General features: G+C 42.1%; 1 protein-coding gene across 4 annotated transcripts in view; it reads left to right on the top strand.

The window, feature by feature from the left end:
- RPS6KA3 (ribosomal protein S6 kinase A3) overlaps nt 1–27,829 on the top strand; it is a 796,620-nt gene that overhangs the window by 616,864 nt on the left and 151,927 nt on the right. For all 4 annotated transcript variants that reach the window (XM_086934351.1, XM_086934352.1, XM_086934353.1 and 1 more), the window contains one exon: nt 11,797–11,873. In XM_086934351.1, coding sequence (XP_086790477.1) covers nt 11,797–11,873 — 77 coding nt within the window. The remainder of the gene's footprint in view (nt 1–11,796; nt 11,874–27,829) is intronic.

The following is a 27,829-nucleotide window of genomic DNA, read 5'->3' as shown; positions in this document are numbered from 1 at the left end:
ATCCTTTTACATATTGCCATTGTAATTGGTGGTTTTAGATGTTTTACCTCCGCAAACATATGTTTGTTGCAGAGTCTGACTGACCACTATGCAGTGGATATTTAAAGTGGAGTGTATGCTGCTTTTAATGTGATAAATAGGACAAGGAGCACAGTCAAACCGCAGTAAGCAATAGAAAACAAGCCTTGGAAAATCCAGTTAGTCTCATTTGCTGCTGTTGGCATTGCCAATACTTTTAAAATTGTATCCCGCATTAACAAAGCCATTAGCAGTGGCTGGCTATCTCGAAATAGTTTTTATAGTTCTACGTTTTCGATTACGTTGCTTATAGACCCAATTTGGCAGCCATCTTGGCAGTATAGGAAATATTAGGCCATCTTAGAATGTTATTTTCTACTTTCTAGGTGGTTGCCATGTTGGGTGTATTATCGGAGGAACTACAGAAGGATGATTGGAGGATTGGAAGTGGGGAGTGTCGGGGAGTGGAGAAAAAAGCCTGCTCGAAAATTAGACCAAAAAAGGAACAGGCCATGCACTTTTATGAATTGCTCAATCACAAATAGTAGGAAAAAACGAATAGTTCCTCCACAACAACAGTAGAAGGATACAATGATCCAGTCAAAAACAAAGGAAAGGCAAAAAACCTGCGAAGGGAAGGGCACACCCAGTAGTATGGAGGAAACTTCATCAACTCAGGAGTATGGATTGAAATGGACAAGCAATTCTTTCAATCTTGAGCAAGGTGCTGCCCAAAGCCCACTCTTCACAGTATTGCATACATTGTTGTGTACAACACAGCCAAAGATGTCTGTAGAAAGGCTGCAAGAACAGGTACCATTTTGAAACGGTTGCATTTCATTAGCCATTCACCATAGGTATGCAGTACCCAGAATTGAACTAATAGTTTGATTGTTATGCTCTTCATTTAAAATGCTTTAAGCCAATCTGTTTTGTGGAAACAAAGATTTGTATTCTATTTCCTGAAATTCAACAATACATTTTCATTCTACTAACACACCGCAGAAGACTAAAGTTAATCTTTCTGGCCAAAATATAGAGGAAGTATTTCAAACTTTGGGCTACAGTGCCTTATCCATGCCATATTTTCATGATCTACATGTATATTAAACCTAAATAGACCTCATTTACCCAGCTGTTATGCAGAACATCTGGTCTATATCCTGGCCTCCTGGCCCATAATTTGGAGAGCCCTTTCTTAACGTATTGTACATTTTCAGAGAACATGGTGAGAAAAGTATAGATCCTGCAAAATAGAAATGTGCTGAACCTATCCTGGATGTTTGAAAAATGGGCTTCCCACAGTATTTCAGTCTGATTTTGAACGCATTCCTCCCTGACTGAGCTTTAACATGTAGATAGCTGATAACAGACTTGTAGACTGGAGTTAAAGGCTTTAATCTGATCACAGATAGACTGCAACAAAGGATTTTGGAATACCTAAATTTCAGTGGGGATTCACAATGCCCCAGGACAGACTCCACTATTGTTTTTCTTTTCCCATCATCCAGTTTGGACGTGTCTATAACAACCTGATAAAATTGCACATCAAAAGGTATTTCAACACCCAAAGACGTGGAATCCGAAAAATGACTGCTGTATGAGCACATTTACCGGCATCAACCAAGAAAGAATTATGCTAAAGCGTGTGCAGTCAGGTTGTATGAGAAGGACTTGTTTGGATGTATGTTAATGAAAATACTCCTTTAAAATTTTGCCCCACTTCTAAGAGCAAGTTCCAGTGGTCAGACAAACCGAGTCTGTAGCCTCTGCCTACAGAGAGTCTGCTATAAAAGCACCTGTTTGTGCCTACCTTTGCAAAATGACAATTCACAACGCTGAAAAGAAAAAGTGAGCATACTATGAAGTCGTCACCACCACAACTCCACGAGGTCCCCAGTGGTTCAAAATATTTATATTCAGTGAAAATGTGGCCAACAGACATTATGGTTCTTCTGCACACCCTGTAAAACCGACACCCATATCTAAATCAAAACCTACAATTTCAGGCCTTAACCCTGAAGACTGAACCCCTGGCCTCTGACAACTGCCGTCAAGCATGCAGGGGATCATCAGCTTGGGGATCTTCCATCATGCTTCCATCATGCTTTAATTAAGGAACCAGCTCCTAAGAAAGCTTAACCTACTCTGTGCCAACTGTTCTCCTTGATGCTGCTCAGCACTAAAACCAACACTCCACTCTGGAAGAGTCTTGACACTGAAATTACTCCGACCAACCCTTTCAACCAAAATCTGCTTCCATACTCACAAGGCCATGGACTCATAGTACAGATGCACTCTTGAACGTGCTGGAAGTGATGACTCTCAAACACAAAAACCAGATGTGGGACATCATACTATTTACGTTGATCATGACACTTGCTATCCTATTGCTGGGCCTCCAAAACCCTGACAGCCTTTGCACAATAAGGTAGGCTTACCTTTGAAGAAGTCTTTCAGTGTCCTAAAAAGTACTCCCTATTCCTAAGAAGAGGTAGTAGATCACTGTGAAACACCACCTCTCCTATTACCTCCACCATCTCGGCATACAGATTTGAGATACCTTATCAGATGAACCCCTTTCAAGATCCAACGACAGCAATGCAGAAAGATGATGTATGACCAGATTAAAGGGTGACCGCCCAAGTAGAGCTATACCAGTAAATACAACTTCACTAGACAACACTTAGCACATAGTAATAGTGAGGGCTGCACAACATAATGTTGTCTCATTACAAATAGAGTTTGATTTCCTTTTTGGAGCACTCTTTAAGACCAAGAGCACCAGTCAGTATTTGCCTGTACTGAAGACTATGCTCAAGACAATTTTAATGACCCTGTCAAAGTAAGGATGGTTATATCGTGGGTAGAGAAAATATTCAAACAGGCACCATAGGATCCTTTATTCTTCCCATGACCGGTGCCTTCAGACTCACTTGCCCTCCCCGTAGCCAGGAAAAGTGCTTTCATGCAGGGCACAGGAGATATCTTTTGGAGAGCAATGGATGGTCCTCATAAGCAGGTAGGGATCGGGCTGCAAATTCAATGGCACTGCTAGTCCAGTACTTTATACACTAGTGAAAGTCGATGGAAAATTGGTTAGCTCCTCTGCCTAAAACTCATAAGAAGAGAGCACAAAACATTGTGCAGTACGGCAAGTTTATTTTTAATGCCAGATTGAAGTGTGCCTAGGACATTGCAAATAGAGGCTACAGGCAGGTAAACACCATTGCTGTCCTCTGTTGTGGATTTCTCAATTTTGTCTAGAAGTGCATCAACACTGCATAGGTTTCCATTTCAATGGTGTTTGTCTGCTTGGATCATATGCTACAAAAGATTAAGAAAGGTAGACACGATGAAGTCCATGGGTGTCCTTCAGAACAATTCAGCAAGTGTTCCTTTTAGTGGCATCAGAAATGCACTACACAAAAAAGGTTTAGCAAATAATGAACGAGGCTAAGAGTATAACCTGTTCCTTGAAAAAAAGTTATTACTGTATTAAGAACGCCCATCCACAATTCGTGGCATGCTTCATACTAGGAGCCTGTACATATTTGGAATAGTCTCAACTTCTCTTGGGAGCTCATATAGTGATAGCATATAGTCATATGGATCCATAATAAAAAAAGATTGAATGATTTAATAGGTCACACTAGACAAATTCATTCAGGGTGCTTCGGATTATGTTAAAAGTATACAAACAAGAATGCACAGGAATATCAATCACTCACATTGCGTTGTTTCAGAGCATTTTAAGCTTAGTGGGGTCAGTGGCTTTCCTTGTGACTTGGATTTCACAGGTCTAATCCACCACAACTGATGTATGCCGTGTGCATCATGTAGGGGCATTATAACACTCAGTACATATGACACGAGAATACTCGCTGTTTTTATGATCAATTTCAGAAACAATTTGGGTGAAAAGTGTGTTCATGTCAATGTAACACATCAGTACATTAATAACACTCACAAAATAGCAACCAGAGACCCAAAGGACATGTATACACCTGTGAGTATCACTACAAACGCACACAGCGGGATAGTCAAAGCCTAGTGCAGAACATTGATTCTAACTGACCCGACTCGGGGGAATAATTGCCATGTAGGTTGAAGGACGACCCAACTTCCTATATACTTTAGTAGGTAAGGAATAAAAACAAATTGGTATTAGTCAGAAAATGGTACATCCTTTGTGCTTCAATATCAAGGCACTGGGTTGTGGCCCCCTGTAACTTAATTCGTCTAGGAAGAAATGCTGTAAAAACACCTATTGCTCTCCAGCCCCTGCATTTTGTATTGCCTTGGGGAAAGGTCCCATCTTTTAAGCACTGTGAAGTGCAGAGTGTGGCATCTCCCGAATGTCGCTTCCAGGTGACATTGGGCCGGACATCTGATGTTGTGACATGGCTTCGTGTACAGACATTCCTTGTCTGCAAACAGGGTCCTATATCCCCAATCTATACATTTTTAAGATCTACAGTTGGTGTATAGAGGGAGTACTACAAACGACATAAAATAGAAACTGTTTTATATTTACTGTCCTGAGTTAAATGAGCTTGAAAGTGTGTGTGTGTGTATATGTGTGTGTTTACGTGTGTGTGTATTTATGTATATGTATATGCTGAGGGCTTATCCTCCCATTTAGAATTTTACTTTATGCCATAATAGACTGCTCTATGTGTCATATATAAATTTATATATTAAGGCTCTTAATCAACAGCCAAGTAAGCACTTGCAATTTATATCATTATAATTCTCTTGGTATATGGCTACTGATATATAGAAATAAATGTGTGTACTTTACAATGTGAAAATTTAAATGTTCCCAATAGTCCTATGTATTTATGATTTACTTGCGCTTCTGTCTTTGTACTTTCTAGTTTTATCTAATTTTACTTTTCCACTTTTTGTTGTCAAATGCTGAATTTAAGAAGTATAGTAAATTTAAGAAATATGTAAATACGTTCAAAAATTGCCTTTCCCTTAAAGTAACTAGTCAAAAGTACTTTACTGTGATTAGTGCAAAGCATGGCATAGTTTGAAATGTCAAAGAAAAAATTGTAAAGTACACAGTTATTAATAACACTTGACCAAGGATTAACAATAGGTGGTCTAGTTGTTTTTGTATATAAAGAAGTTGAAAGGAAAAAAAAAGAAAATTAGGCTATGGGCACTTCAAAAACAGACGATCTGGATGGCAAGACTCTATGGTCCTGTAGAAGTCTAATGCCAAAACGTGTGGACTGTCCCTTTAAAACTGAAAATTGAGCCGTGTTGCCGCTTGATTTATTTATTTATTTATTTTTTTACTGCGTTGAGGATAGAAAGAAGAAATTATGGACACATGTATATCTGTTTATGTATGTGTGTATATATATATATATATATCAATCACATCAGGATCCCAGCGATGCAACCTTCACACAGGGAGCGGCGCAGTATCGGTATACAGACTCCGCAGGCAAGACTTCTTGCTTAATGATGTTTATTTAGTGCATCAAATGTCCAAATGACGCATTTCGGCTGCCAGACATGCGGCCTTGATCACATAGCGCTTGCAATGATGGAAGGGTGCAATATGTACAGTGTTACAAGTGGCAGTATTTTTTCTAAGTTCATTGAAGTGACTCCACAGGTTTGCAACGTGTGGTAAAGCAACATGTGTGACATCACAGGTTTACTGCACACATTTTACTACAGTGTGCCTAAACATAGTAAAGAGACTATAAGTACTGGGCACATGGTTCAGAGCCAGTGATGGCCATAAGCAAGATGTCCTGGTCGACGAGGCTCCTAGGAATCTACTGTCCCCCATGTGTAAAGATAAGTAAGAATGTTGCCAGTTTCCTGTATTGGAGCATGAGACCACAAGTGAATGCCTGTCTCCACCGAGACTTTGCTAAATGTATTAAAGAAGCGAGATAAATGAATAAAGAGAGGCTGTTATGCCAATGAAAATGTTAAATGCGACTTATGTTCACAAGTGTGAGTCTTTCGGCGGCTGAGGCAATCTCTGTGAAATGGCGTGGTATATAATCGAAGCATGCAATTCGCGTAGAGGTGCGACTTCCAGTTATAAAGAAACTGATCTAGGTGTATCAGATGGCGCCTGGTGTGTGTAGTTCAGTGCATGATGTAAAGTAAAAAATAGCACATTACTAACGCTGTAAGCCAAATGAATGCGGCTTGCCACTAAATTTGAAAGTAGTGATTGTGAGGGAAGGGGTAACAGTGGTTTCGTGAGCCTTATAAGCGGGTATATACAAGGTGAGGTAGGCGTGAAGGTGCTCAATGCGCGAATGCAACAGATGTGCTGCCTACCTCACAGGCATTAGAGCAGATTATGAATGCCTAGTCGGTTGACTAAAACAAAAGAAATGGCGACCTAATTATGAGCGGTCTACCCATACTAACAAAAGTATTGCTGGTGAGCCACTCTGATGTCACACTAAACAAGTGCATTGAGGCTGTGTGTGGACCACCTAAAGCACAAGATGTGCGATGCCTTACAGGAATACGAAGATACTTCTGTCCTATCACAATATAAACAAATGTGCTAGTAGTGAGTAGGCTAGCAGTCCACAAATGGCAAAAAAATAACGGTATAAATACTCAGTGGTGACTCATAGCTCTGGCCTAATTCAAATGACGCAAACCATTATGCATATCCATGTGGATACAATACAGTGAGGAAAATAAGTACAGTTACAGTAGAAAATATATATATACAATATGTACAATACTGATGCAAATAGAAACCAGCAGGAGAAAGCAACAATGAATGGTAGTGTCATGTGTACGTGTAATGTCCGCTGTGTGGTGCGCGATGTTCGTGTCAGCCACCTGCGCTGGGTTATAGGAAGTGATGTAAATCCTCTGTGGTGTTGAGACCTGCAGGTGCCTTAGTGTTGAATTGTAAAATATATCTACTCTCCAACTGTCTCGAGCCTTTCCCTGTTGCCACCCCGCTTAAGTGGCGGAACACAATCAATGACAGAATATTGCAGGTGCTCTAGGTTATTGTTGTGCACCTCTTTAAAGTGCCTTGCTACAGGGTAAGCTGGGTCATTATTCACTATAGCCCCGAAGTGTTGGAGTATGCGGAAGTGGACCTGGAGCTTAGTGCTCCCAATGTAGCGTAGTCCACATTTGCACGCAAGCTTATAGACAGCAAATTCTGTCCTGCATGTCAATCTGTGTTTAATAGTAAGTGGAGTGTGCCTGAAGGCCGACTTAACCCTGGTCAAATTCTTGCCAAACGTACACGCTCTGCAACACAGACACTTGACAAAACCCTTTACGTCAGCTAGCCAGTTTTGCGTGGTGATGACCTCCGGACTGTTTCTGACCAGAGCATCTCTCATGGAGAAGGCTCTCCTGTATGTGATGTCTAGTTTTTGTGCTAACAAACTCCCCATTGTGGGGTCAGATTTTATAATTTCCTAATGTTTATTGATCATTGATCTGATGGTTCTCTCCTCGGTGTTATGTGTGATCAATCTGGGGGTGACCACGCCACTGGGCTCTGAGAGAATAGTGGTAGCACTAGGAACCTCAACTGCTGTTGGACCCACTAACAGCTCGTCTCTAGGTATGGCATTAGCTCGGTCTATCGCTTTGCGTATGACTGCTGTGGAATAACCGCGTGCCTTAAATCTTTTGGCTACTTCCACCTGGCAAACTAGGAGATCATGTGTGCTGCGGATTCTGGCCAAGAGCAACATCTCCCCATATGGAATGCTCGTGTCTAGGGTGGAAGCTAGAGGCGTGTAGAGTGGAATTTCCTGCAGTGGTCTTGCAGTGGAGTTTGGTCTGGAGAGTGCAATTGGGGATATACAAAGTGACATCTAGGAATTCAATAGAGGTGGCACGGATACTGGCATTAAATTCCAGATTGAGATTGTTATTATTGATCTCTTCAATGAAACTCTCTGCACTACTCACATCCCCTCGCCAAATCACAAAGACCTCGTCTATGTACCTCAGCCACGACACTATGTTGGTACTGTAGACTGCCTGATGCTTGACCATGAGAACCCGCTCCTCCCACCAGCCAACTTGTAAACCTGCGTAGCTGGGAGAGAAGCAGGCACCCATAGCCACACCTTAGTTGATGGTAAGTCTTTTTATTAAACATAAAGAAATTGTGTGTCAGGCACCAGTCAATGAGGAACAGAATGAGTTAATTGTCTATGGCAGTAAGTAGGTCTTTTGCTGAGGGAATATTTGCAGGCCAGTCCATCTGAGTGCTGAATGCTGGTGTACGGCGATGTGATGTCCATTGAAATTAACAGATAGTTCTGATACCAGGGGACGTCTTTGACCTTGAGCAGGAAATCGCTGGTGTCCCGAAGATAGGATTTCTGGCTCGTCACCATATCTTGCAGAAAGGAGTCCACATACTTGGAGATATTCTCACAGATACTTTTTCTGGCCGAGATGATAGATCGACCTGGGATAGGGGTCACATTTTTGTGCACCTTTGGCAGAAAATACAAAATTGTTAAAACCGGTGACGCAATGTTGAGGAAAGCACACTCTTCCTTACTTAATTGTCCTTGTGTTCTGAAGTCATTACGATGGCACTCGAGGTCTTTATTGCTACTGGCTATTTCTTTTTGACTTGAGATTTTGTAGCAAGTGATATTGTTGAGGTGCCTGTTGGACTCCTCCAGATAGAGATGTTGTGGCCAAAGCACAATGTTCCCTCCCTTATCATCTTTGTTAATGATGACTTTATTATTTTGTAACTTTTTCATCAGTTCCTTGTACGTTTGCCAATTGTTCTGGATTGCCTCTTAGTTTTTAGGTGCAATACCCTTAGTTATATATATATATATATATATATATATATATATATATATATATATATATATATATATATTTCAGTGAGAAAACCAAATGGTTACAGGGACTTTATAGTTAGGCTCAGATTTCACTTGTACAAAACCATAGAAATTCAGCATTTATAGTTACCTGAACTAACTATAACTTGCGCCCCGCAATGCACAGGGTCAGTGAGAGCACTGATTGCATCTCAAATTACATCCCCGGTGACCTCATCAAGTGAGTGTGTTTTTAACAGTTTATGGGTGTTAAACATGTATGCTAACCTACTACAAAAGTTAAATTAGTATGCTAGGTGCACTACTATTGAGTGATACTACTTCGAAAATACATTATTTGAGTGGCTACATTATTTAAATGGCTGTGTGGTTTGTATCACTGTCTGTAGGTGTGTGAGTAGCTGTGGGGGTGACTGAGATGCTGTGTGAGGGGGTGTATGGATGAATGAGCGGCAGTGTGAGTGGCTCCATGGGTGGATACGTGGGTGATCAGTGACTGTATGGATGAGTGAGTGGGAGTCTGAATGGTGGGATCAGTGAGTGGGTTTCTGAATGGCTTTATGAGTGAGTGGGTATGTAAGTGGCTGTATGGATGAGTGAGTGGGTGTTTGGTTAAATGAGTTAGTGCGTGAGAGGCTGTATTGGAGAGTAAGTGTCTGGACCTACTTAGGATTAATGGCAGTATGGGAATTACATCGCTCATAGGACCATAAACCTCCTTACCACCTATATATACTATTTATAAATTGTATTATCCCCCTGCAGTTCCATTAATAAAGGGATACCTGGACCTGCAGGAGGAGTTTTAATCTTTATACCCCATGCCCATATTCTTCTAAGCGCTCCCTGAAATACAGTTGAGCCCACCCTGACCTTTAGGAAGCATGACCCTACTAGAGTGTGAGAGGGTTACATTACAAAAAGGAATTATTTCCTTCCCCATGACGGAGTGGTTGATACCCGAAAGGCTTCTTCATTCTTTCTATTTTCCCCACCCGTTTTGTTTACATTTTGTGGGGTACTTACAGTGGCATAGAGTTAAGTTCGGGAGGACGAATCCCCGCCAGGAACCCCTCTCTGCCCTTTTGGCTTTGGAGAAGTCTCTTCTCTTTGGAGCTATAGTGTATTAGTTGAAGTGTTGGCTGCCAGTCAGATCTAGGCGATTGAGAGAGGTCAATGAGCCTTTGCTTCCCTATATATGCAAATTTGGATTTTGGTTAATATTTCGAAAACTTTTGAACAGATTTACATCAAATCACAAAAAGGCACTTCCCCCTGAACCAACATCTACCTTTCTTGCCAAATTTGGTATAATTCCGTTCAGCAGTTTGAGCGGTAGCCATGTCTAAAGGTCATATGGGAATTAACATGGGGAAACCATGTTTTTGACACACCCCTTTTTCTCGACCGCCGCTTGACGGATCAACCCAAAACTTTCCATGCGCCACTAGAACTGGGTACATTTTTTGGAACATTTTGTGGTGATTCGTCAAACGTGCCAAAGATATAGGCAACGATTTAGAAAAGTCAGAACCTGGCTATATGCAAATCAGTCTGTCCCTGGCCCAGTGCATCATGGGAACAGGGCAGACTAAACTACCAAGCCAATTCTTCACCAGAAAGGAGACCAGCTACCGGGGACCGGTTTCTGGCATTTCAGCCGTCTTCGGCCCGGCTTGCTTGAATCCTGATGGAGCAGTGAGAAAGGGACTCATGTCTGAGTATACCCTGCCACACCTATAGTGGCCAAAAACGATTTAGAAAAGGGGGTGGTGATGAACAGGGTGTCTGAATTAAGCAGACCACTCTTACCCAGTCCAAAGATCAGGGCTTGATCCATCACCGTTATTTATCTCACTGCCCCATCCCAGCTCAGAACCTGGCTATATGCAAATCAGTCTGTCCCTGGCCCAGTGCATCACTTCCCCCTGAACCAACATCTACCTTTCTTGCCAAATTTGGTATAATTCCGTTCAGCAGTTTGAGCGGTAGCCATGTCTAAAGGTCATATGGGAATTAACATGGGGAAACCATGTTTTTGACACACCCCTTTTTCTCGGCCGCCGCTTGACGGATCACCCCAAAACTTTCCATGCGCCACTAGAATAACTGGGTACATTTTTTGGAACATTTTGTGGTGATTCGTCAAACGTGCCAAAGATATAGGCAAGTCAAAACATGCTTTTCCTATGGAAAATGGGTCCTAGTAATAACTACCTAGCCAGTAGGTAATATGTATAGATATGTAGATGGAGAGAAATGGGTAGAGAGAGAGAGAGAGATATAGATCGATATATATACATACACATATTTCCCTTATATATACTTACCTTGTGATGTAAAGGCATATTCGTGATAATGGCAGTGCATAGAAATGGATGTGGGGTAAAGGCGTTACAGTGTAAAGGGTGTTTCCTGCTTATGACTATAGCCACACTTGTAGTGGTGTGCGATTCTGCTACTTCTGCAGATATTTACAAAGGATTGATGTGAAGATTTGTAAGAACCATACCTGATCTGAGTGTCCCTTACCAAAGTTAACCTGAATAAATATTTAGTTGAAAGCGAGTTAAAAGGTAGACTCTGTTTTTTTTTTTTCATCTGAGCCACTTTAGTCTGACATTAGACATTCAAGCTTTGTTTGGTCGTTTTCTTTGAGCTGTTAAATTGGGAATACCAAAAATAAGCATGAAAAGCGTGGGAAGGGTTAAAACAGTTTTTCATTGCATGTTAGGTGTAATGCAGTGATGTCAGCCTTCCAACGTCTCTCGAGTGATCACACAGATGTGAGCCCTCTGACCTGAGACCGGGAAATTAAAACTAGTGATTTGCTGTGTGCAGAGTGTAGCTACATTTTCAAATGAATCAGTTTGTTTACATATGTGTCATTGCTTTGTCTCTACATCACCAATCTTTATCCTGATTTTTGCAGGTATTAAAAAGGCAAGGGTATGACGCTGCATGTGATATATGGAGCCTAGGGGTTCTTTTGTATACCATGCTTACGGGGTGAGTACATTTTTTGTTCAGTGACTAATTCTATACACTGTCAATGCATGCCATGTATTGCTTGGTAATAATAATTAGCGTTATAGAAGTTCTGCTTTGTTTCTTCAAAATAGTTGCATGTTGTACTTCTGTCTTCTATAAATTAGTTATATTTATTAGAGTTCACATTTTAAAACTCTAGTACTTTATCAAGTGTTGAGCTACAGTTTAACCAGGCATATGTTTTTTTCAAAGATCCATATTTAGTAAGTTTTTTCATAATGTGGACAAAAATGCAATTTATCTGCTGCATACAGATTTCTGTAGTGCTTTTGTGCAACCTTTACAGTTTTCGTTTGCAGATCAGTTTTGGTCCTAACCAACCAGTGGCCAGACTCGAAGCATATTCTGTCATTTGTGATTACATTAGAGCATACTGTAATCCGCCTCAGCTTGAGCATTTCCTCCCTGAAGCAAGCTCTGGGAACAAAATATTGTGGAATATTAGTGATAGGTTTTCAAAGTTGATAAAGCCCTGGTCTGCTGGTACCACTCGTGCAGGTACATTCAGTGTGGAGCGACGTATGCAAGTTTATGAAGCATACTGTTATACCTCATTTTTAAGGCCGAGCATTTCACTCCACTTAACAGTATTACTTTCAGACTTGGTGTCTCAGGTGGGAGTAGAAATCCCCCTGCAGGCCATTGCAGAATACTGGTTGATTTAAGCTCCACAACTCCAGGTAAGATCAATTTGTGGCTCCTCTAATTCCTTCACTTTTGGCACCAAAAACTCTCAGCAGGATTAACCTGAAATCTATAGTTGTCACCATCAGGATCATTTGATGATCTCTTCCCCTAACATGCTATATGTTCTTCACTTTTCTGGAATCCAAAATTCTCCAGTGCTTCAATCCAGGCACAATGGCCAATGAGGCCACTACACGGCTTCATAAGTATGTCTCAGAATTCCACTTAAATCTTGAATGTTGGCCCCAAAATCTCTGTTGGGGAGTGAACATAAAAAGCTGGTAAAGTCTTCTCGTTGTCAGGGTCACCTTGCTTCCTTCTCCCCCTCTCTCACTTTACATTGAGACTCGTTTCTCCAGGGAGCCAAGAGTGTAAGTTGCTGCTTGGTAGGCTTCAGCCAGGTTAGATGCCCTCTGTGAAAATCAACTGACCGTTTGTTCCTCTCAACAAAAAGCTCCAAGCCAGACAAACCATGAAATCTTCTCTGCCAACATACTCTTTCTTTCATACCCTTGTCACCTCACCCTGATTCTCTGCCAGTCAAGAAATGTTCAAGTTCAAACTTTGTCTAAGCCTGGTTTTACATGTTCATTTCGATGCACAGCACCTCCCTCGCTGCAGGGAATACTTCTGCTGGAGGTTGAGAGAGGGGTGATGGAACCACAGCTCAATGGGTGAAGTTACCTGTACCCCTTCATCAGGGTCAAAGCCCAGTCCTACCTAGCCTGCGTATTCCATCTTCAGATGCCCATTGAGAACTGTAGACAATCCACTATTTCTGCATAGTTCCTTGTCCTATGCCAGGGGTAAATGTACTTTATCCTCTTTCTTTATTTCTTTAAACATGGCTGGATTGGCTAATCCCCAATTGGCGTATTTAACATATATAAACCCACAGTATATGGTGTGGAAATACACCCATGGCCCAAAATGTTAACTGTCACCTGTGGACTGCAGCAACTATCGTGCCATCCACTAGTGTGACAAAATAAGATTTATAGCTTGACTGCTGCACTGTACAAACCCTGCTAAATTCCCTTTGTGCGAAGACAACCTTTTACATGTTAGGTCAGCCTTATATAGGCCTTCCAGCTCACAACGTAGGGTGCATGGTATTTAAAAGTGGGACATATAAAACATTTGTTACCATATCTCTAAAATGAAAAGGCTCAAAGTTATTTTCACTGTATCAGGCCTAGCTGTCCTGTCTTGAAATTAAATTACTAATACTGTATCTCAGGAAAGATACCGCTAGAAAAATCAGTAAACCACTATTTATAATGGTTATTGTGATTGTAATAAATATTAAAGTAACTTTTAGAAAGTTAGCCTTTAGCTGTCTGAACTGTCTGAAGGCTAATTAGCATAAGCTTCTGTCCGCTCTGTGCTCAGTTTTGAATAGGTGTGAACAAGGTGTGAAATGCCACCCCGGAGCAAACAATAAGTGAACCTTAATAGGCAGAGATGATTTCTGTATGCCCCAGAAAATTCAGAATGGGAGCTGTGGCATCCAGTAACACCTCATTTTCAAATTCTACCTTTCAGGTCTGTTAAGCCACATTTAACACTTGGGGCACACTTGAAAGAGAGAGAACAGGATGCATAGACCCTTCTATGAATCTCCTATCTGGTTGCTGAATAACCCTGCATTTGTTTCTGCCAGACGCCTGTCTCTAGTTTGTGTTAAAGTTGCTGTTTCCATCTATATTTTTGTGTTAGATGTGGAAAGACACTAGGATTACCATTGTTCGCTCCCCACACAAATGTACCCAGTCCAGCTTTAATGTGGCTGAATGACTTTGACCATCTTGAAAATGTCCTGACTCAAGGTATTTTGGGCATGTTTACTGTAAGGCACAAAGTGACCACTGGAAAAGTGGGTAGGGCTGGTCCCGGGACCGTTACCCCGTTGGTTAGGGAGTGGCTACAGAGGCGCACCCACCCACAATCTGGTGACCGGCCTAAATGTGGCACCTCTGGCATCCTCATAAGAACGCTTTCTGGGCTTCCGAATGATCAGAAGAGGACTTGACCTCTTGTCTGGGCCATGGGAGCAGGCCTGAAGTACTGAACCGGCTCCTTCTTGTACCCAGAACAAAGAAGTGTAACCCAGGGGTCAGTTGACTGACCTCCTCTGTGGCTACAGGGAGCCAACACACTGCAAGAGACCTTTTCTGGCAGTACCCAGCTAACCAGTGGCAAATTATTCTGGACTGGCTTAAGAGAAGTTCTCCTGTAGTTCTTTGGAACTTAAAAAACAAAGTCAGAAGGTAAATATTTGTCTCAGACAACTCTGATTGATGTATCATACATGTGCTCTAAAATGTTCCGCTTGAAATTATGCCTAGAGTCCGGTCTACCAAGAGCGTAGACTATCATTAGCGCATAGTCCTTTTTGGTGCTATTCCTACTTCACATTCTTATCTCCGGTTCCTCCCTTTGCATTTTTGTCATTTTGGTGTAATTTTTTTAATTACATGTTCGAGGCATCTGAGTTGCAGATTACACACTGTTGCCTAGATCGCCATCTAGTGTTGGACCCGGATGTTTGCACTTGTTTTTGTCCTGAAAAGTCTTTGGAAGTCACGGTATAGGTGACTCCTCCTTTGGATCGGATTGTGCAAGGGCATCAGTTTCCTCCTTAGATTGTTTTTTAAGCCATCGAGCTCGGATGTGTTTCCTGCGCTCCGGTTTGGAATCGATTCTATTTTCAGTGCGCAATCCTTCACCCTTTTCAACGGTATTGTCTCGAATGCGATCCCCAATCGGCGCGAGTCTCAACATCTTCGAAGTCTTTGATTCCGGTCGTCGAGGAATGCCTTCCGGTCTACCTGGGCCTTGCCTTCTGGCTCATGGAAAGGACGCCATTTAAGAAGTGTCCTCAATGTGGGTCAAAGTTTCCGCACACCGATCACCATGATGTTTGCAATCTCTGCCTCTCACTGGAGCAGGAAGCCAGAGACTGTTCAGATTGTGCCTCCTTCCGCTCCAAAAAGACAATTCAGGACCGACTAGCTCGAATGACCATGGCTCGCTCGTAGTCTTCGATCCCCGACTATATCATCCAAGAGGGTGTCGACATGCCAGAAGAGGAGCGTGTCGAACAAGGCATGGTCGGCGACTCCGAAGCCGAGGACTCGGACGTCGAGGACATCACTCCTGTACAGTGGGACGTGAGTTGAGAACAGAATGTTTAGGGAACATGAATAGAACTATGGACCTAAGCAGACATGACATGGTAATCAACACTGTGAAAACATATAACTTATAGTGTATAATAAACAATAATGTGATATTCAAAATATATTTATTTTTCTATTTCATAAAGATAAACATTTAACCTAATTTCGTTTTCATAGCCAATAATTACCGTACTTCTGTGAAATATCTCTTTAAACGTCAGTTAGTAAGGTTCAATAATCACTTTCTAAATTCATCAATTTATGAAGAACACTTTGAGAACACAATCTTTGTTGAACATGGCTAGAGAAGTTTATAGTTGATACGCGCGTTTCGGCTATCAGCCTTCGTCAGGAAGCCATGATGTGCATTCAAAAGAAACCTACACAAATAACCAAAATATCCATATCAGTTCACGGTCTTATATATATATTTATAAACCTAGCAGATAAATTATTTACAATATTTACAATAATTTTTTTTAATAAAAACAATATATATATATATATATATATATATATATATATATATATATATATATAAACCCTCAAACCACTTCCTGAGTTCTCCCAGCGGCAGTCAGGCGAGGAAAGAGACGCAGACCTCCGGAGCTTTTTCAAGTGGGCAATAATTTATTCAGTGACCCAACACAACGCGTTTCAAGCCCGTAAGCCCTTGATCACGTGTCACAAAGTTGCATACACCATGATTTTAATTTAAAGTGCAAAAAGCGCCCCTCCTACTGTTTGCATCACAGACCACATGTGTAAGAACATGGAAAAAATACTGTGCAGTGTAGCTTTCTTTTTTTGTAACAATTTAACCGCTTGTAAAATGAAACGGAGTATCACACTTGGCATATTAAACACATTTATACAAGTAATCTAAGACTTGAATTTCATTAGTTAAAATATGCCACAGAACTTATAAAAAATAAATATAGTTATAGTTCTTTATATTTTAAAATTTCTTTTTACAAAAAGGCAAAACCACCTTTATCTATTACCGTATTTACAAGCAGTAATTCAGGGAAAAATAAATAACCGGTTAAATCCGTTTTATCAAAATACCCTGTGCAAAGCTGAACTGTTATCCGTTGTAATCAACCCCTAAAACAGTTTTTTAAGTTTATACACATACATAGTCTATAACTATGGAGAGGGTTCAAAAAAGTGCTTATAAGTGCATCCCTTACAAAATAGTAAAGTGCAAGTGCAGAAAATGGTGCAAATTTCTCAAAATAATCAAATTTGGATCGAAGGGTCTGATTTGCCATTGACCACAAGAATACATGTAAATGAATTCAAGGCAAATGTAGGTATTCGTGAAACATCCCAAAACCATTTGATTATAAAAACAGTTGTTTAAACTTCATTGTTTTTTTAAAAGAGAGAAATTCTACATGAGGGAGAAATATGTGCAAACTATATACATGTGTTATATTTACAAGGACGAATTCATATATACACACAAGACTGAGGTACATGAACCAACGTGTCTAAGACCATGCTGTAACTAGTTTGTTATTACAGAAAACTCCGCATGTCTTCCGTCGTGTTCAACCCGTTGGGCCATTTGCAATCTAAGTCCAAGATATACTTGGTCTCTAATTGCCGGAGTTGGCGTTCTCTATTGCCCCCTCTTCTCTTTTTGTTTACAGCGTCAATTACATAGTAAGAAAGGCAGTTGATGTTGTTGGCATGCACTTTCTTAAAATGTCTTGCAACAGGATATGTTGCATCGCTGTGTAAGATGGCCCTAATATGCTGCAAAATCCTGACGTGCACCTGTAGCTTTGTGCTACCCACGTAGCGTAGCCCACAGGTGCACGTCAGGACATATACGGCATATTCAGTCTTGCAAGTGTAATTGCCTGTTATTGGGTTGGAAGTGGTCTTGAAGGGCGTGTGATATGAGGTCATGTTGCATCCAAATTTGCACGCTCTACATGTGGAACATTTGGTGAACCCTTTCTTTGTAAGCATCCAAGTAGTGACTTTTTTAATCTCAGGGGATACTTTATCTAGTCTACTGCCCATAGTGCTGCTCCTTCTGAAGGTGATTACAGGTTTGGCAGCTATCCTAGTTTGTAGGATGTTATCTGTCAGAACTACAGGCCAATGCCTATTTATAATGGACCTGATCTGACGTTCCTCTCTGTTAAACGTGGTAATTAACCTAGGAGTATCTGGTGTCTGAACTAGGCTGGTAACACCAGCTGTGTTGGGGCATTGTTCCTCTGTGAAAAGACTACTTCTAGGTCTAGTTTTGGCCTTTTCCTCTGCCTCCCTAATTGTTTTGGAAGAGTATCCTCTGTCTTTTAATCTGATTATTAAATCAGATTTACACTTTTCAAATTGTTCCTCATTGCTACAAATCCTTTTTATCCTTAGGATTTCTCCATAGGGGATACTAGCAATGAGGTGCTTTGGATGCGAACTGGTTGCGTGCAAAGTGATGTTACCGGAAGTCACCTTCCTGTGCAATGTACTTTCAAGGGTGTTATTATGTACAAAGATCTTTACATCGAGAAATTCAATTTCTTTTCTCTCTATGTGGGAAGTAAATCTTAAATTTAAGTCATTTTTGTTTATCTCATTCACAAACAAAGTAGCTTCCCCTTCTGTACCCTCCCACAGAATGAACACATCATCTATATACCGCAGGTAAGATCTAATGTGGGTGTTGTATTCCCTTAGAAAGGTGGTCTTAAGGACCTGCTCCTCCCACCAGCCAACATGCAAGCATGCATAGCTGGGGGAGAAGCAGGCCCCCATCGCCACTCCTCTCATTTGTTTATATAGATCCTTGTCGAACAAGAAAAAATTATTGTTCAGACACCAACTGATTAACTGTAGTAAGATTTTGTTATGCTCATAAAGTGTGCTGGACCGTGTCTCCAAGAAGTATTTGACTGAAGCAAGCCCTTGTGTATGGTCTATAGACGTGTATAAAGCTTCTATATCTAAAGTGATAAGAAGTAAATTATTAGACCATGGGAGCTTCTTGATTTTCTGTAGAAAATCGCCAGTATCCTTAACATAGCTAGGTAATGACATCACCAAGCCCTGTAGGAAAAAATCAATATACTGGCCCACATGTTCACCTATACTATTAATGGCCGATATTATAGGCCTTCCAGGAATAGGGACCACATTTTTGTGAATCTTGGGAATTAGGTACAGCACAGGTATCACTGGGAACTCTATTAGCATATATTTGTATTCTTCTGTGGAAATTAACCCTTGTCTTTTCCAAGATGCTAACATTTTGTGTAAAACAGATTTGGCTTTCTCATATTCCTTCATATTAGACTTCGCGTAACAATTCTCATCATTTAATTGGCGAGATGCCTCGGCTACATATTCCTTCCTAGGCCACAAAACTAGGTTCCCACCTTTATCAGACTTTTTGACCACCACCTCCTGATTGTTTTCCAATTTTTTGACCAAATCAAAATATGCCTTTCTTTTAAAAAACAAATTTCTTTCACATCTGTTTTTGAGGACAGTATGATTTAATTTTTTAAGATCATTAATGATTAAATCATGAAACACATCAATGCTGTCCTTCGGCATAATTGGAACAAAGCTAGACTTCGGTTTGAAGGGGCTGAGCCCAGCCCCCTCTTGGACGTGGTCTATTCTGCGTAGTCGTGCCTGGGTAGCTTGATCTTGTTCATTCTCTTCAGAACTGTCCGAACCATCTGCCAAATCATGTACCAAGAGTAATTGGTGAATATCCGATGCTGCTAAATTGATAGCGGGTGCACTTTCATTTCCTTCAGCTGCGTTGTCTTCTTCAATGTCTTTTGATGTCTTGAGGGCAAAGAATTTCTTTAGCTTTAATTTCCTGATGAAACAATAAACATCAATGCGCGTTCTAGCGTAATTAAAACTATCACCTGGGCAAAAATTGAGACCCAAAGCCAGCAGTTGTTCTTCCGCTTTGGATAGGGTAACATTGGATAAATTGATCACAGTATTATCTGTTACTCCTTTTTGTTTTTTCTCCATTTCGCTTTTGTTTTTTTGGTGTTGGTGTTTTTCTTTGCACCTTTTGCGTTGTTCGCGTCGTCTTTTGGTTCGCCGACATTTACTACTACTTGGTTCCGTTGAGGTCTTAGTGTTTGCAGTCTCGCCTCGACTAAAAAATCAATCTCCTGTCCCACATTCAACACTGTTTGTTTTCTTCTTGTGGGAATAGATTCCGTGCTAGATGCACTGGTGAGTGAAATGGTTTCAAGACTGTCTGAGTTCTCTACGATTTGTCTTGCACTGCCCACTTCTTCCTGAGTATTGACTTTTTCTGTATATTGTTGGCGCTTTATGGGATCAAACTTCCTAGAGAAAGTAAAAATCTGACCATTTTCATAGTCTTGTAGGTCACGGTTGAATTTAGTTGCCTTTCTTAGTTTGATTTTTTCCTCATGTTTTTTTAGGTGGTCTAACATGGTTTCCTCTAGTTTAGCATTTTGTTCAGTAGCTCCCAATTCCTTAATTCTTTCCAAAAGGACATCAATTTCTTTCAATAATTACTCACGGTCGATTTGAGCATATTTTATGAGGATTTTAACTAAATTCATTGAGGCAGTGAGGTTGCTCTCCCCCCACTCACGTAGCATATTGGGATTAGGCTTGTCAAAGCTGGGCGCTAATAGAATCCGAAGTCCTCGTGGCACCCTTCCAACTTCTGCATACTTTGACAAAGAGCGATGTTCCCACCACTTGGTAATTTCAAGTTTCCGCTTTTTTTCCAACTCCTTGTACAGGCATGTAATGTCTTTGTCCTTTTCAGTTGTAGCGCTGGCTGGCACGGCAGTTTCTTTAGCCGGTTTAGCTTGCGCGCAAAACATTGCCTCAGCCGCCAGCTCTCGTTCCCTCATTTCGGCTGCTGACATGATTGGGTCACGTTATTTTACACCAAGCCCCAACAGGCATGCGAGGATAAGACGCTGGTTCCTCTCACCCCGCCGCGCTGTTGTGAAATGCTCCAACTCCCCTTCTACGTGTTCCCGCTGGATACAGTATCGAGCAGACTCACCGGATTGTTGCCGCTTTTCCGCCGAACCTCCGTCCACGCGTACACGGCCGGCAATATCCTGGTGACTCCGTTTTCCACTCGTACTCTCCCGGGGTAGGCGGCAGCTGATAGTTATCCACCATGGATCCTTGTGCTTTGTCGGTTAGATTCAGCCGCCGACTCGTGGGGAGGAGGTCCGGTAACGAAGGTAACCGCCCTTCGTAATAGACACCTGGAAACCCTCAAACCACTTCCTGAGTTCTCCCAGCGGCAGTCAGGCGAGGAAAGAGACGCAGACCTCCGGAGCTTTTTCAAGTGGGCAATAATTTATTCAGTGACCCAACACAACGCGTTTCAAGCCCGTAAGCCCTTGATCACGTGTCACAAAGTTGCATACACCATGATTTTAATTTAAAGTGCAAAAAGCGCCCCTCCTACTGTTTGCATCACAGACCACATGTGTAAGAACATAGTCCTTTTTGGTGCTATTCCTACTTCACATTCCTATCTCCGGTTCCTCCCTTTGCATTTTTGTCATTTTGGTGTAATTTTTTTAATTACATGTTCGAGGCATCTGAGTTGCAGATTACACACTGTTGCCTAGATCGCCATCTAGTGTTGGACCCGGATGTTGGCACTTGTTTTTGTCCTGAAAAGTCTTTGGAAGTCACGGTATAGGTGACTCCTCCTTTGGATCGGATTGTGCAAGGGCATCAGTTTCCTCCTTAGATTGTTTTTTAAGCCATCGAGCTCGGATGTGTTTCCTGCGCTCCGGTTTGGAATCGATTCTATTTTCAGTGCGCAATCCTTCACCCTTTTCAACGGTATTGTCTCGAATGCGATCCCCAATCGGCGCGAGTCTCAACATCTTCGAAGTCTTTGATTCCGGTCGTCGAGGAATGCCTTCCGGTCTACATGGGCCTTGCCTTCTGGCTCATGGAAAGGACGCCATTTAAGAAGTGTCCTCAATGTGGGTCAAAGTTTCCGCACACCGATCACCATGATGTTTGCAATCTCTGCCTCTCACTGGAGCAGGAAGCCAGAGACTGTTCAGATTGTGCCTCCTTCCGCTCCAAAAAGACAATTCAGGACCGACTAGCTCGAATGACCATGGCTCGCTCGTAGTCTTCGATCCCCGACTATATCATCCAAGAGGGTGTCGACATGCCAGAAGAGGAGCGTGTCGAACAAGGCATCGTCGGCGACTCCGAAGCCGAGGACTCGGACGTCGAGGACATCACTCCTGTACAGTGGGACGTGAGTTGAGAACAGAATGTTTAGGGAACATGAATAGAACTATGGACCTAAGCAGACATGACATGGTAATCAACACTGTGAAAACATATAACTTATAGTGTATAATAAACAATAATGTGATATTCAAAATATATTTATTTTTCTATTTCATAAAGATAAACATTTAACCTAATTTCGTTTTCATAGCCAATAATTACCGTACTTCTGTGAAATATCTCTTTAAACGTCAGTTAGTAAGGTTCAATAATCACTTTCTAAATTCATCAATTTATGAAGAACACTTTGAGAACACAATCTTTGTTGAACATGGCTAGAGAAGTTTATAGTTGATACGCGCGTTTCGGCTATCAGCCTTCGTCAGGAAGCCATGATGTGCATTCAAAAGAAACCTACACAAATAACCAAAATATCCATATCAGTTCACGGTCTTATATATATATATTTATAAACCTAGCAGATAAATTATTTACAATATTTACAATAATTTTTTTTAATAAAAAAATATATATATATATATATATATATATATATATATATATATATATATATATATATATATATATATATATATATATATATATATATATATATATATATATATTAGACTAAGCAACTTTATCAACACAGTTCTACATTAGCATCCCAAAATCAGGGGGGTCCATGTCAAACTAGGGTAGAGGTCAGTCATTCTAATAAGGAATATATAGAGTTGAGTGACCATCAACCTCTGTTTTGAGAGCAAACTGTTCAGGATTATATCGCAAAACTCCCTAATGTCTAAGAAAATACCAATTGGTGATAACTCTTTTATACTGCTGTTCTACATTTTCTTGAATGATTAAGTTTCCTTTTGTTTCACCTTTTCCTGTCTCTGAATTGTAATGGAATAGGTATTGCACAATGTTGTTGGAAACTGAGGTGTAGGACACAGCATGTCTGCTATTAATTGACATGAACCCCCTGATTTTGGGATGCTAATTGTAGAACTGTGTTAAAGTTGCTTAGACTAGTATATGTATGTATATATATGTATATATATATATATATATATATATATATATATATATATATATATATATATATATATATATATATATATATATATATATAGTTTTTATAAAAAATGTATTTATTGTAAATAGTTTATCTGCTATGTTTATAAATCTGTATATAAGACCGTGACCTGATATGGATTTATTGGTTATTTGTGTTTTTGTGTAGGTTTCTTTTGAATGCACATCATGGCTTCCTGAAGAAGGCTGATAGCCGAAACGTGCGTAGCAACTATAAACTTCTCCAGCCATGTTCAACAAAGATTGTGTTCTCGAAGTGTTCTTCATAAATTGATGAATTTAGAAAGTGATTATTGAACCTTACTAACTGTGACGTTTAACTCCATGGCTGCTAAGGCAATTCCCCTCCTGTGCTGGGAATTGTTGTATTCCTTTATTTCATGACGAGCTGGGCTCGTCATCAGTGTTTGAGGAGGCTACACCATGACGAGCCCAGCTCGTCATGAGTGTGGAAGGGGTTAAAGAGATATTAGCACAGAAGTACGTAATTATTGGATATGAAAACGAAATTAGGTTAAATGTTTATCTTTATGAAATAGAAAAATAAATTTTGAATATCACATTGTTGTCTATTATACACTTTAAGTTATATCTTTTCACATAGTGTTGATTACCATGTCATGTCTGCTTAGGTCCATAGTTCTATTCATGTTCCCTAAACTAATTTATCTATCCTGGTTTAGGAACTATAATCTGGAATACCTCTTGTTTTCACAATTACAGTGGGACGTGAGTACACACGTGGACTCCGACCCTCCCTCGACACCATTAAATAAGGCTTCGGTCACACCTTCGCGCCCAGGTGCACACAGAGTGACCGCTTCTCATGCCCTGCCTTCGGGCCCGGTAAAGAAGTCGGCTAAGCCTTCAGGCGACTCTGGCTCAATTCAGCCTACCCCCGGTACTGACACACACCTACCAGCACCAAAAAAGAAGCCATCCTCTTTCTCATCCATGCAGACCGCTGCTTCGACATCCAAGCACTCTGCGCCGAAGACTGCAGGTAACACACTCTGAGCTGACTAAAAAACTACCACCGAAGGACCCCGACTCCCATGCCTCTGAGCCAAAAACGGCCTCGAAACTGAAAAAACAACACGATCCACCGGCCAAAGACACTGCAAAAGGTCACTGTTCAAAGCCAAAAGAACCTAGAACCACTACCGAGTTGGTGCCGAAAAAGCCTACGGAACCAAAGACCTCAGCACCGAAAGATCGTCCTTCTTCAGAACGTTTTTGACCAGATCCTACCCAAAAAACTCTTGTGAAGGATTTCAAGATTGGTCACTTGACTCTTAGCTTCAAGAAACAACCACTAGATGTGCCTGCACCAGCTCCTCCTTGTAAAAAGAGACATTGCAACCTCTCCATTAAGGATCCCTTCTCTTCCTCCTCCACCACCACCACATCCCTCTCCTACTCCAGTAGAAGATGATGTAGATAACACCTCTGATTGGTGCGGGCAATGAACCATTAGGTAATCCTAGTCCTCCTGACTCCCCTGATCCATGGGATGATTATAGCACCCGAGACATCCCTAACGTTCCACAGGATGACATACTCCCTTCCAGGGCTTCCCCTCCCAGAGGACACTATGGGCTTTAAGCAACTTGTCCATAGAGCTGCCCAATACCATGGGGTTGACCTACACACAGACCCGGTGGAGGAAGATTTTCTCATATGACACTTGACACCACACAAAAGTCCACCTCAATTCTACCCTTAAGGGGGTCATTAAGCATGCACCAGAGGTATTTAAAGATTCAGTCAGGGCTCGAGTCATAAACCCCCCGGATCGAGAAAGTATAAAGCTACCCCTTCAGATCCAGTCTACATTAAAGGCCTGTACCACTAGACTTTCTTGTGGTATCCAAGGCGCGAAAAAGGGCCAATTCCCAAACATCCGGTGAGGCCCCCCACCAGAGAAGGAATGTAAACTCCTAGACACCTCTTGCAAACTAACTGCGTCACAGGCATCCTACAGATGGTGCATTGCCAATACTCAGGCACTGTTAGCGAGGTACGACAGGGCACATTATGATGAGCTGGAATCCATAATGCAGCATCTCCCAGAGAAATATAAAAATAGGGCCATTGAGCTCCTACCAGAAGGTAAAACTCTCACCAATACCTCCATTGATTGTGCCCTAGATGTGTTAGTTACTGCTTCAAGGGCAATTAACACCAGTGTCCTTTTGCGTAGGCATGCCTGGCTACACATTTCAGGTTTCAAACCTGAAGTCCAGAGTTCCATCCTCTATCAACCATTCGATGAGCAACAATGATCCGACCACAGTGTGGGTTACCCCTCAAGGATACACCCTCAAACGACTTGACCGCCAGACTGGGAGAGGTGGTGGATTGGCCATCATATACAGAGACAGCTATAGATGCTGTGTCACGCCTACCACCACGTCTGCTTGCGAGAGCCTTCACTTCTCGTTAGAACTCTCTCCCACTACCACCTTCTCTGGTATTCTAGCCTACCGCCTACCTGGCGCCCTCAATAATTTCATTACCAAGATAACAGACCTCGTGGCAAGTGTCGTTCTAACCTCGCCTAATCTCACTTTGCTCGGGGACCTCAACCTTCATCTAGATGGCCCCCACGACACGTCAGCCAATAATCTCCGTTCCAACCTGCAAGCCATCGATCTATGCTAAAAGGGCTTCCTTGCAACACATAATAGAGGACATCTCCTTGATCACATCTACAGCAACCTAGACAATCTTACTGTGGAGACCCCTATACCATTACCCTGGACTGACCATTTTTTAATACCTTTCATCTGGCATACCAATTCCCCTTCTTCCTCTCAAAATTCCGCCAAGCACCAGGGAAGGAAATGGCCCTCACTTCTCCTTCCCGATTGGGAAGCCGCCCTTGCCAGAGATCCACCCAGGAAGGCAACTAATTCCAATACGGCCACTAATAATTTTGATATTTGGATCTCTAGTACTCTTGATCAGGTTTTTCCAAAGCACTCTTGTAAATCTATAAGATGACCCAAAGTTGCCCCATGGTATACACCTGCTCTCAGATCCATGAAACAAACCTGCCGTAGACTCGAGAGAGCCTGGAGGCAGGATCATTCCCAACTTAGAAAGGCTGAGTACAGGGCTGCTATTAAGCTCTATAAAAGGGAGATAAAGGCGGCACAAGTTTTTTTTTGTTCTATGAAGGGAAAATTACCGCGGCTGAAAATTCCCCCAAGGAAATTTTTAAAATAGCCAAATCCCTTATCTCTCCTCTCGCCGAGCGTCCCTCTGCTGAAGGCGCCCAAAATCGCTGTAATGATTTGGCAGGTTTTTTTCTCCCAAAAAATCCAGGCCATATACTCCTCATTCAGTAACACTACGAATGATTCGGAACCCACCTCTCTTACAGTCTCTGACTCCTTGGTCCCCTGTATGCTGGACAAAATTCCACTTCTTGACGCCCCTGGACTAGAAAGACTTATCCCTAGGATCACCTCTGGTTCCCCCAACTATCCAGCACCCCCCCAGATCCTTATTAAGGCCTTGGACGTCATTCATCCGGTGATCCTAGATGTTCTCAATACATCTATCACTTCTAAATCTGTCCCACCACCATGGAAGTGTGCGATGGTGAAGGCCTTGTTGAAAAAGCCCACCCTGGACCAGAGCAACCTGTCCAACTACCGCCCTATTTCTTTACTTCCGTGGCTGAGCAAACTGCTTGAGAGGCACGTTAATAACACCTTAATGGACTACCCTGGAGTCCAATAGTCTGCTGCGTGCCTCTCAGACAGGGTTCCGCCCTCAGCACGGAACCAAAACCGCCCTCTTAGCGGTAACGGAAGAAAGAGCAGTGTTGGACCGGGGAGGAAAAGTCGCCATTATTTTATTGGATCTCAGCGCCGCGTTCGACACGGTTAACCATGCCACGCTATTACAACGACTGGCGGGCATGGGCGTGTCGGGCGCGGCCCTAGAATGGCTGACATCCTTCCTGGATGAATGATTCTTTCAGGTCTTTGAGGGTTAGGTGGCCTCTCCCAAACATCCACTTAGGTGTGGGGTTCCCCAGGGCTCCTCCCTGAGCCCTACCCTTTTTAATGCCTACATGGAACCTCTAGACAAGATAGTCCATCCCTTTGGTGTGCGTATTGTCACCTACGCGGACGATACCCAACTGGTGGTCTCTTTAGACCACTCTGAGGGATCGTCCACCACCTTAGGTCCCTGTCTAGAGGCTGTCGCCAGGTGGATGCGCTCTTCCTGTCTAAAACTCAACGGGGAGAAGACAGATATCATCCTATTGGGCAATTCTTCCCCCTCTGCCCTTGCATCCATCTGGCCACCATGTTTGGGCTCGCCCCCCGTCCCCAAGTCCCAGATAAAAAGCCTCGGGATCTGGCTTGACAAAGCACTCGATTTCTCGGTCCAAGCCACCAAGACCGCCTCAACTTGTTTTTGGCTAATGAGGATGTTGCGCAAGGTGCTCCCTCTGCTCCCATTCCAGGCGAGGAGGGTCATGGCCCAGGCCCTGATACTCTCCCGCCTAGATTACGGGAATGCTCTCTATATGGGAGCCCCGGCTTCTGTCATACAGAAGCTCCAGGTCACACAAAATAGTGCTGCCCGCTTACTCTACAACCTACCCCGCTGGCAGTCGGCAAAGAATGCCCTAAAGGAGCTTCACTGGCTCCCAGTGGCGGCAAGAGTACATTT

Source organism: Lissotriton vulgaris, chromosome 8 (assembly GCF_964263255.1).
Source record: "Lissotriton vulgaris chromosome 8, aLisVul1.2, whole genome shotgun sequence".
Lineage (NCBI taxonomy): Eukaryota > Metazoa > Chordata > Amphibia > Caudata > Salamandridae > Lissotriton > Lissotriton vulgaris.
The sequence above is the reverse complement of the archived record's forward strand: the minus strand, read 5'-3'. Positions and strand labels throughout refer to the sequence as shown.